The 12,109-nt window shown below is 36.8% G+C and overlaps 2 protein-coding genes across 2 annotated transcripts; one reads left to right on the top strand and one right to left on the bottom strand.

Moving 5' to 3' along the window:
• The first annotated feature begins 1 nt into the window (after position 1).
• Positions 2–1,648, top strand: LOC108046079 (fibrinogen-like protein 1). Its single transcript, XM_017125633.1, has 4 exons — positions 2–400; positions 770–848; positions 966–1,464; positions 1,525–1,648. Exons 1-4 carry the CDS (start codon positions 2–4, stop codon positions 1,646–1,648), a joined length of 1,101 nt encoding a protein of 366 aa, XP_016981122.1.
• A 7,074-nt stretch (positions 1,649–8,722) lies between these two features.
• Positions 8,723–9,457, bottom strand: LOC108046081 (accessory gland protein Acp29AB-like). Its single transcript, XM_017125634.1, has one exon. It carries the CDS (start codon positions 9,455–9,457, stop codon positions 8,723–8,725), a length of 735 nt encoding a protein of 244 aa, XP_016981123.1.
• Between the last annotated feature and the right edge of the window lie 2,652 nt (positions 9,458–12,109).

The following is a 12,109-nucleotide window of genomic DNA, read 5'->3' as shown; positions in this document are numbered from 1 at the left end:
GATGGAACATCTTAAGATGCTGAGACTATTATCCTATTTGCTTGGCTTATTAATTTTTCCAAGTGTACAAGGAGGAATTGGATTCCATTCAAAGGATGAGTCGTTGTGCGTTCTCCAAGATGCACCTCAACAGTGTGGCTCCTTTTGCCTGGCCACACTCAACCCGCTATTAGACGATTCTGATAATATCCGAAAAAGGTTGGAAGAAATCGAGGCAGGACTCGATTCGAGATTCAAGCTGGCGGAAGAACAACATATGGCTGTGAAATCCGAAATAAAGAACCAACTTCAGGAACAAGTGAGCAAAATCATCACAAAAGAAGACTTCGCGAATTCAATTCAGGCTCTGCAGACCAAACTGGATACGAGATTGGACAGAACCGAGGAACAACTTAAGTCGGTGAGTTACGGATATATAGACATCCTTTCGCGTTCTTATCGGAAGTGTTTGTTCCAATTTATATGTAAATCGCATGTGAAGAAAGCACAAAAGTACGAGTTTTTTTTAGCCCAATAAATAATACTGCATTGCAATTATGCTTTGTCTAGAGCTCTATTAGGAAATATTCAAATTTCATTCCTTTCAATAATTTTAGTTTCGAATTGACGCTGCCAGTTATCGGTGTATTTGAAAGTGATTTATTTGATAAAACATCCACTTTCTGGGCTAACCTCAATTAAGATTTACCGCAGGAACCAACTAATTAGAATATTAAAAACAAATGCCATGATTATTATTTTAACTCCTGTTCTAAATCATTTTGTACAGATGAAAACAACTGCTGATGACAACGATAAACTCAAAAGACGAGTAAATACCCTACAAGACACCATAAAAAACTTGAAGAGTAAGTTAAAAATATCCGAAGGTCAAACCAAAAGCAAAGAAGATATTTTAAAGGTGAAAGAGGGGCACCTTAAAAATAGAGATGAACATATCTTGACCCTTACGACTCAAATTAAAGCGATTGAGAAAACAAAATCAGAACTATCTAGTCAGCTTTCGGAATACCGAATAAAACTCAGGGAGATGGAACCATTTAAGGTGTCATGTGCGTCGTTTCCTTTTGGTTGGACTGTAATTCAGAGACGCATTGACGGATCCGAGAACTTCCATCGAAACTGGAATGATTATAAATATGGATTTGGGAATGTCAGGGGAGAATTTTTCATCGGGCTGGAAAAATTGCATCGGATGACTGAGGCACGACCCCACGAACTCTACATCAAACTTGGGAAGGTTAATGGATCCACCAGTTACGCTCACTATGATGACTTTATGATTGGGAGTGAGAAGGAATTGTACGAGTTGAAGAATCTAGGGAAATATTCTGGTGAAGCCGGAGACTCACTCACATACAATAAGAACCAAAAGTTCACCACATTTGATCGGGATAATGATTTAGATAAACGAAATTGTGCCGCTGCTTATGGTGCATGGTGGTACGATAAATGTGGATTTAGGTATACCTGTTTATTTATGCTCTGCTTAAATCTTCCTACTATAATCACTTTAAATTACAGTTCGCTCAATGGAAAATACTCGAAAGAAGGCAAAGGTTACGGAATTCATTGGGGCTCATGGCATAACCACGACTGGCAGATATCACTAACGTTCACCGAAATGATGATAAGGCCCAAGTCCTAATGAGTCGCACTGTTTAAGTATCAAATATTTGATTATTAATACAAACTAATAAATCTATATTTAATGGTGTGTGGTATTCATTTGTATTCAGTTGGTGAAATGGGAGATTAATAAATGGAAGTGATTGAGATTATTTTACAACTGATCTGGGTATTTTAGTAACACAAATATGGATAAATACCAACCCTCTCCGGTAAACTTTTTGTAGACTTCGCTTAATTTGTGTCCTGAATCCGGAATCCCGAATCCAGACCCCGGAAAACCTTCACTCAACTGCACTCCCTATATAAACGAGGGGACCGTGCAAGTTTCCGCTTAACTTTTCGTTCGGATGCCGTCTGCCATTGTTATTAACTTGCATATTTATAAGTTTATGTTAAGTCATTTTAATGGGTATGTAAGGGAGTTCTGGATAAGGTTACTTTTCAGCCTGAAGAGCCTATTATTTCTGGGTCCGCGTATTGGAGGTGGTTGCTACCCAAAGGGCAAAGTCAAGGCAACGATTGCACTTCTGCTCTGGTGTTGAATGTGATTCCCGAAATCGATTCAAATACCGGAAGACAGTCTCCACAAACATAGTTGCCCACAGATAAGCACTTTCAGTAGCGTCTGAAGATCATTCTGCGGTTCGAGATTAGCAGATAGCTATAAATAAATACATAAGTACGAAACGAGTGCGACAAGCTTTCGCTTTTTATACCGATGGGATTTTATAGTTTAGGTCACAAGTTTGTAATGCCATACATTTGCGACCTTATACCTTATACAATACAAGTGCAGTTATTCTCTGATCAAAAATAAATTAATAAATATACCCTTGCAGTTATTACAAATCGACCACATTTCGATTTATATGCCTATATTGCCAAAAACAATGAAATATGTCGATTTTGGGCTGCATTTTGCCATCGTTTCTATGGCAGCTTTATGATATTGTTGTCCGATTTTAATTTAATTATTTAAAATCCCAAAGAACAAAAAAAAACAACAAAGTTATAATTTTGTTGAATTTTTTTCCGATTGTTTCTATTGAAGCTATATGATATATTCGCCCGATCTGGCTCGTTCCGACTTATATACTACCTGCAACAGAAAGACAACTTTTGGGAAAGTTTCAAGCAAATAGCTTAAAAACTGAGGGACTAGTTTGCGTAGAAACTGACGGACGGACAGACGGACATGGCTAAATCCTGGTGATGCTGATCAAGAATATATATACTTTATAGGGTCGGAAATGTCTCCTTCACTGCGTTGCAAACTTTTGACTGAAATTATAATACCCTTAGCAAGGATATAATAAGCAAATAACTCCTGCCGTAGAAAAAAAACATATATACGCGCTAACAAAAATTTTGCATAGTAATATTATTATAAACAAATACAAAAAGTTTAAGCATTTAATCAGGTCTTAACAGCCAAATCTGGTCAAACTACAGAAATAAGCAAATACATTTTTATTTATACATTAAGGGATTAAACCATTCTTTGAAGTACAAAACTTCGAAATCAGATCGCAGTGAGAAAAGTTATGGCCTTTAAAGTGCATGTTTTTGGTCACTTCTCTGCAAAGCCATTTTTCGAGAATTTGAAAAGGGTAACGCCTTAAAGAAATGACAAAAAATCGACCAAAAAATAAACTAAACTGAAAACACAGTTTTTTAGAGAATTAAACTACAATCATTTAGAGATATGCCACTTTGAAATCGGATATCTGTACGAAAAGTTATGAGCTTAGAAGCCTAGTTTTTTGGCACTTTTCTGCAAAGCCATTTTTCAAAAATTTGGAAAGGGTAACCCCTAATAGAAATGACGAAAAATCGACCAAAAAATAAAAACTAAACTGAAAATACAATTTTTTAGAGAATTAAACCACGATCATTTAGATATGTGCCATTTTGAAATCGGATGTCTGTACGAAAAGTTATGTGCTTAGAAGTGCAGGTTTTTGGTCCCTTTTTTGCTAACCCATTTTTCGAGCATTTGGGAAGGGTAACCCCTTAAAGAAATGACGAAAAATCGACCCAAAAATACAATAAAATGTTTGAATGCAGATTTTTAGGGAATTTAACCACGAGCTATTTAAGACATACCATTTTAGAATCGGACTTCAGATAAAATAGATATGAGCATAGAAGTGCGATTTTCCATAACTTTTTCGATCGTTTCTGTGGCAGCTTTATGATTTAATCACTAAATGTTTATTAAACTAAAACTGTATACATGAAATTAAAAAAAATCTATATCACGGAATATATTATTATTCTTATATTATTAAGCCGATGCGGCCCGTTTCGTAGAAACGGACATACACTTTTGACTTCAATTATAACAGCCTCTTGAAGGGTATAAAAATGTTATTTTATAGTTTTCCTAAACGACTTTAGCATTTAAGGAAACTGAACACATCTTCTGTCGTGATTTATTCCATTTTTGCCGGCTGTCCCTCATTCATCTGGACAAGTTGACAATCTCCGCTCTGGTTTTGTGCCATCCAGGCCGAGGATGAAATGAAGATCATCCATCAGCAAATCATTGACCATCAAGGAGTTATTGTCCGGGCAGAGATTGTGCCTTACTTTATGTCCGGGCCATTTCTTTGCCATTTATTCTGAGCCGAGCTTTAAGTGTTTTGCGAAGGAGGAAAAGTGGGACGGAGAAAGGGGAAAGGGGAGTGGGAAAGCGGGAGGAGGGGGTGGAAAACTTTCAAAAGCAAATTTCCCCGAGGATCCAAGGAGCCGGAGCTCCGGCTGCCGTCGACTATAAACGTCATCGGAATTCCCCAAAGCCATTAAGCGCAAATGTATGCAACACCCAAGCCAACCGGAAAAAGAGGAGCTGCAACTGAAATAACTGAAAAATGTGAGCTGCCATGTCCCGCCAATATCTCACGCCCGATCCCGCCCTCCAATCTTGGCAACACTTCATTAGCAAGCTCCGGAAAAAAGCGCCAGGACCTCCTCCGTCCCACACTCAATAATTTCATTTTGCAACACTATTGGCTCGCCTTGAACTAAAAAGTAATTTCATTGATTACCAGCGAGTCCTCGCGCAGAAAGGATAACAAGCCAAGCCAGCTACCAAACGAAAGCCATACACTGTCCACAAAATGTAACATTTAAGGCCAACGAGAAATGCATGAGTCATAAGCAACAATTACATATTGGTTAATCAAGAAGAAACTTTAACCCTAAACCAGATGATTATGGATCAATAAAAATATATTAACATAAGTACAAGAAATATGTTTGTTATACAAGCCAAAACAAAAGGATTAATTTGTTTAAAAATTGTTGTATAAACAACAAATGTATATACTTTATTCTTAATTCAAAAAACAAGTAAATTACCTAAAGAAAATATGTGAACCTAAATTGAGTCACAGTTTTTATGAGAATCCAATGATACTGCATTGAGTATTAAAAAAAAGAATTAGTTACGATCTTTGTTTTTTAAGATAGAATAGAATTAATGTTTTGAGATAGAATAACATAGAAGGCACTTTTACTTTGTATTCAACTATTTTTGGCCGACTTAGAGAGATATTGTAAAAACAAAGTTAACAGACATTGGAAACACATATCTTTTAAGATAAAAATAAAATAAAAACAAGAGAGAACGTTATAGTCGGGTGCCCCGACTATAAGATACCCGTTACTCAGGTAAAGGGAGTGCGAGGGAGATGGAGATAGAAACTTTGATCACGCATAACATTTTAACGAATGGTCCGATTTGAAAAATTTCTTCTACATTTCGATAGGTATTGATAAACACAATAAAACTGCTAAACTAAATTTTTAAAATAGTATATAAGCGATTGTGGGCGTTAAAGGGGGCGTGGCACCATTTTGAAACAAACTTGCGCTGCGTAGGAACTTCTAAAATCTACATGCAAAATTTCAATCTTCTAGCTTTTATAGTTTCCGAGATCTCAGCGTTCATACGGACAGACAGACGGACAGACGGACAGACGGACAGACGGACAGACAGACGGACAGACGGACATGGCTAGATCGACTCGGCTAGTGATCCTGATCAAGAATATATATACTTTATAGGGTCGGAAACGCTTCCTTCTAGCTGTTACATACTTTTGCACGAATACAATATACCCTTTTACTCTACGAGTAACGGGTATAAAGATGCCCCAATAAGAGCGATTTTTCGGGCAGTGTAATCAGCCAAAAGCCAAGCCATAACCAAACCGAAGCCAAACAGAAGCGAAGCGAGCAACGACACCAGCCACTTGGGATTTGGCGGGGGGAATGGATATTGGTCCTGGTCCTGGTCCTGCTTCTGTTCCTGGTCCTTCCTCGTCCTGGTGTTGGCATATTGGAGTGGGTTCCACGACGCCAACTGCAGCAGGACTGCGGTTATTCGGGGGCGGATGTGCCACCGACGTGGCATCCATTGTTGCGCCGTAAGTAGCACTTTCATAAGCAAACACAACGAGCGCAAATCAAAATCGTAAAGCGTTCGATTTCTTAAGTAAATCAAATAAAAATAAAACAAATCATCTATAGACTTCAAATAGACACTGGCACATTGGCATCATTTCAGGTTTAAAAATGAAATTTCCCTAATGCTTCCGACTAAATATATTTTCTTAAATGTTTCTACAGAAAAACAAAGTGAATAAGAATAACCACATAAGTACAGCACATATTTTTGATTTATTTTTAAAATTACAACATGTTGGCATTATATTTATTTTTGTACGATGAGTTGTTCATTTGTTGTTATTCATTTGAAAAATCACATTATGTATGCTACATTCTATCCAAAATTGTTAACTTAATTGATACAAATTTGAATAATATAAAACGAACAGAGATACAAATTTAAACTCTTACATCATATATCTCAATGAGATTTGAATAAATCAGATATACAACATTTTATAAATATTCCAATTACGTAAGCTCGAAAATATATTCAAAACTCGTTTTTAAATGCTGTTTGAATGAGGGCAGCCCACTGTATTGAATGGATGGATGACTGACTGTCAGCCTTTGTCTGTCGGGTGATTTTCCCATCCTTTTCCCACTTACTGGGCAATCAAAATGTCCTGCCCTTCGACCCCTTACAGAAAATGAATGATTGGATCAATGACGATGAGTGACTGGATGGGGGTTATTTTTTTGGAGGTCAGAGGGGCGAAGGTTGAGTCTTTGTAACTTTGAATGCCCCCAGTTTTTCCCCATTTTCTACCATCCGAACAAAAGCGCTTTAATGGCTTTGTTGAGTCCTTTTGGGAGTCCTTTGGGGAGTCCTTTTGGCTGTGTGCGCCGGCCAAGGAATCGTTTCCAATGCCTTTAATGATAAGCTGGCTGGGTTCCCGGCTTTCCCCTCGGTTTTCCTCCATGCTAACGGCGAAAATTAACTTATCAAACATACATTACCGACCCAGAGTTAACATTTAATAGCATTAACGTTAACACACAACCGGGAACTCAAGTGGGGATTCCCCTCATTTCACCTCTTTTCTTACATTTGTTACACAGAAAATATTGGCAAATATATAGGTTTTATGCATTACCAAAAAGCTTGATACATAACATAAATTCCCCTATATTTTTAAAACCAATTAATTACATTTTTATTTTATATATATGTGTTTATAAGAATTTTTAATTCTATATCTGACCCACAAAAGTTTCTTTTGTGCAAACTTTTAAAACAATGTAAGCACTAAATGAGTATTTTCTTCGAGTTTATTTAAAGCTATTTATTATTTATTTTTCTGTGTGTGCCTGTTCTTCAGCCAATAATAGACCTCAACTTTAACTAATGGCGAAAAACGTTCACTTCGAATTCCCCAAACAATTGAAAGTTGCCGAGACGCTGCGCCTGGCAGGTCCGGAAAATGTGGAAAAAGGGAGTCGGAAAAGCGGGAAAAGAAGAAAAACGTACACATAGCCTCGAGCTGTTGTTGGTCGCTGATTGAGTTGGAGCTACATTTAAGATGGATAATGGATAATGGGTATCGGCCCCGACCCAGAAATACACTTAGGCGGGATACAGAATCCCATCTTAGTTCAAGAAAGCCCTATTTATTATATTTAACAGAACATTTATTACATATTGGATATTAAGTTTATTTTTAACCACATATATTTCAGAATCTCCAGGTTATATTTTACCTTAAGCTAACATTCAGTAACAATTGGCAGATAAGGTGCAATATTATTATTTTTAGGGCATTCTTTTTGATTTGTATTAGTAACTAAGTGAATAATAAACTATGATTTCTTCGCCTTAGAATTTTCCATCTGAGTTTAGATAAATGTTTCCTTGCATTAATGATCGAAAATGGAAACAAATAGCAATGTAGCATATGGAAGCCGTCTTTTCAACCCGAAAGCAGTGAAAGATTCTTCTGCGTTTTGCCTTATGCTCACCATCTGTCTGCCGTCGAAATAAAATGATTTAGTGGCCAAGGCCCGAACAATGAGTCCAAGTGCGACCAAAATGCCAGCAGCACATGGACGTGGTGTCCTCGCCCCCCTTTCATTCCCCAAATCCCGATTCCCCGGACTCCATTCCATCCAGCAACAGAAATTATTGGAAAATTCATTAATAAGCGAACGGGAAATGGGAAAATTGCGCGAACGCAGCTAAACAACAGAAACGCAAGGCGACACACATTGCACTGAAAACAATTGCCAAAGCTGCCATTTGTGTTTTCGAAGTTTTACATACATTTTTATTTTGAAAATAAAACCAAAATTTAATTTATATTTGGCAAGACAAGGGCACAAACAATTGCTATTTTAACACTATAAAAGATCCTTAAAATTGAAAAATAAAAATTCATTTTTGATGAAATTTTAAAAATATAGTTTTACTACAATTATTTTGATTTACAATAACTTTAAAAATATGTCTCCAAACCAAATGCAATGGACCATTTTCAAAATCATTTGAAAACATAATAGATATTAATAATTTTATATACATTAACTGAAATATATTTATATAAATAAAATTAATATATATTATTTAAAAAACGTTGTAAGTCTTTATTTAATGTTCAAAAATGATTATATACATATATTGTTTTGTCTTGATTTGTATCTAAATTTCCTTGTCTGCCTGGCAAATGAAATAAGATTTAGAGTTGCAAAAGAAATCATGCATTTCTCCGTTGGAAAGCCAAACGCAATTCAATTTCTGTTCCAAGTTTTTGGGATATCCGGTATGCCACTTTAAAAATTTAGCTGTCTTTCCGGAGGCCAATGATTGGAAGTCGCCACTTTTGCCCCGATCATGGATGCCAAGCCAGTAATAAGAATCGGGATTCAGTTTTGCTGCGATGGCCTCAAGTTCCGATTCATTTTGGATCGACGCCAAATAACCGCCTATTTGGCGACAGGCGGCTGCAGCCTCGTTCCAAGTTTTAATATTATTGGTTTCTATATAAAAGAATCGCGAACCGATTAGCTCGAATTTCGGCGGTGGAATTTTGGAAAGTGCTTTCTGAGCGGTTCTGTTGAGGAGCGTTTGTAGACTGGTCTGTACCGCCTGAAGTTGGGTATCCAGCTGGGTGTGGAGGTCCTGCAGCCTCGACTCGAGGTCCTTTTTGGATTCCTGGGCCTCTGTATTCTGCTCCTCAATCCGATCCAACTTTCTCTCGATTCCAGGAACCATATCGATTATCGGATGCAGTTTGGTGAGACAAAATTGGCCACACTGCCTTGGAGGATCGTCCAGTAGACACACGGATCGGCGATTATCCTGGCAATCAACCATTGATTCATGCAAATTAAGGGCCACCAAGGCACCCAAAAAATAGGTTACAAACTGAAACATTTCTTTAACCGCTCAAAGCGAACTAAAATGACTCTTTTTGTTCAAGAAGTTTATAAGCATTTAAATTATGCGAAATTTATGTGCATTTATATTCAAATTTAATCTGTAATCGCATGTTTTTGTGGTTTGACAAAATTTGTCTTTGTCTTAAAATATTAACCAATTTTAAAAACATTGCTCGTTGAAAACAGTGATTACAGTGCGGTTGTTGCACTTTATTGTGATAAAGTTAGTCATTTTTAAGCAAAAATGCGCCGCAATGATATCTTTTTGCATTTTTTGTTGAAGGCGAATTTAATATTAAGCCATTGTTAAAAGAAATATATTCAAATATGAGCTAATCTAAATGATTAACCCAACAAACATTTTAAAAGTTGAAATACGAAGCTTAAATGCTGTGCAACTGTTCTTCTCAGGATTTTTATATCTATATATTTTAGTTAATATTTAAAAATTAGCTTAATTGAAGAGTATTATATTTGCACATATTGAAACAAGTAGGACGTTTTTTTTCTTTGTGTGAGATGGCGGAAACGGAGATGAGATGAGGATGCCAGATGGACGGACAGACAGTTTCGTTTAATTGCACCCACATGGACTCCCTCACACACACACACTACCTCACGCTCACACACACACACATAGGCAGCTTCTGTTTTGTGTTTAGGCTGCATGAATAATTGCCAAACTGGCTTCGCAGGCCGCGGGGTGCATTTCACTGGGGGAATTGGAAGGATACGGGGGCTACAGGATCCCGCAGGATTGCCGAAAGTCGAAACGGCACTTAAATCATCAATGAATGAACGAGTGACCAAGTGAGCAAGGGGCAGAAATGAAATAGGCCCAATGAGCAGGCAACTGGCAAATTAACGTGAAGAATACAGAGTAAAGGGAAGAGGACTTCAATAGAAATGTATTTCATATTTTATTTTATTTCAAACTACAGAAAACGAAAGGAAACTAAACAAACATATGCTCAGTGTAGCTCGTTTAATCAATATTAAATGTGGCTAACCACATCCTAATCACTGCTACTCAAAAATGAATAACATTTGGAGAGAAAGAAACAAGCGAAAATAATATTCATTAAATGATAAGCAATCAAATTTTAGTTTTCTTTGTTATTTCAGCAAATAAATAAATTCGAAATGAACCGACATTTTATAATAAATAAACACAAACATATTACAAACGAGCATATGAAAAGAAATATTAGCAGAAGTGGCTAGTAGATATTCAAGAATCGTGTAAAATGAGTAATAATAATTTGGTGGAAAATGTGGAAGGAGTGCAAAGTTAAAGTTAAAGTTAAATGAATTGAATGGGCTGAAGGAATCGAGCAATTGGCCGACTGGACCACTGACTTCCACTGACCCAGACACGGAAGATGCCCCACTGGCACCTCAAGTTGTTGCCACATTCTTTCGAATTAGTTGCCAGTTTGTGGCCCGAAGACGGAGGGCAAAGGTCACGCGACCGCACAAGTATCACAATCCCCAAAAGCTGACCACGCCAGCGGGTTCCATTCGGCTCGGTCTGGTTCTCCGTCTGACTCCGGGGACTTGCCCCCATCTTGAAGCCAAGGAATCCACAACTGACTACGTGCTGCCACATGATGCACTCACAAAAATAAAGTCCAAACATCAGCCTCCTTTCAATCAATGATTAGACCATAATCAGTCACAAATTAACAATTATGGCTTAACTATTTGTACTATTTTGAGGCAGTACAAATGGCTTTAAAAAGGAATAAATAAGTAGGATTAAAAATAATAAGTGTTTATTACATTAAAGGCTAAGATCCTTTTAAACATTTAATGAAAGCTTGAAATACTTTTTTTTAAGGTCTAGATTTAAAAACAACAAATATTTAAGTTAAGTTAACTTTAAGTTAAGATATGTTAATTATATAGATTCAAAGTACTTGGGTTGAAAGTTTAATTTAAATCCTTTTACAATATAATATTTCAATAAAGTATAAAACCCAATCCGAGTAGATTTGCATTCATAAGATAATGGATAATTTGGTTTTAAATTAAATTTATGATTACAATTTCAAACCAAAAAGCAAACACTTGAGTTCGAAATTCTCAAAGTGTGTCTTTGCCGCTCGACTGCAGATACTCCTCTATATATTTTATTTGGTTTTATTGATTTTATAAAAAGGTTATATCTATGACTCGAACAGGGAACGTTGGTTGATCGGGCGAAGGATATATATATATATATATATATATATATATATTGGGAGCATTGGGAGCGGCCAAGTTGAGGCATTTTGGCTTTTAATTTCAATTTGACAAGCAAAACAGTTGGCACTTTTTCTCTTTCTTCGACTACGTGCAAATCGTTTGGGGAGTCTGGAGAGTTTTCCGTTTTCCCCGCTTTTCCACTGCCACTTTTCGCCCATCGCCGATATATTCCCGTCCGCATTAGAGTCGCAATTGAAGAACTCGACGTTTTACAATAACTCACGGCATTTGATGACGGCTTCTGGCATTCCCTATCTTTCTGTTTCACTGTAAGGTGCGGTACGGGAAGATATGGCGAGAAATGAAAAAATCTCTTAATAAATATATGAAACACATATAGGCATATTTATTTATACAACCAGCTATTCATTCTATTTACATATACATGTATACATGTATA

This window comes from Drosophila rhopaloa, unplaced genomic scaffold (genome assembly GCF_018152115.1).
Source record: "Drosophila rhopaloa isolate 14029-0021.01 unplaced genomic scaffold, ASM1815211v1 contig_3, whole genome shotgun sequence".
NCBI classification, from domain to species: Eukaryota; Metazoa; Arthropoda; class Insecta; order Diptera; family Drosophilidae; genus Drosophila; species Drosophila rhopaloa.
The sequence above is the reverse complement of the archived record's forward strand: the minus strand, read 5'-3'. Positions and strand labels throughout refer to the sequence as shown.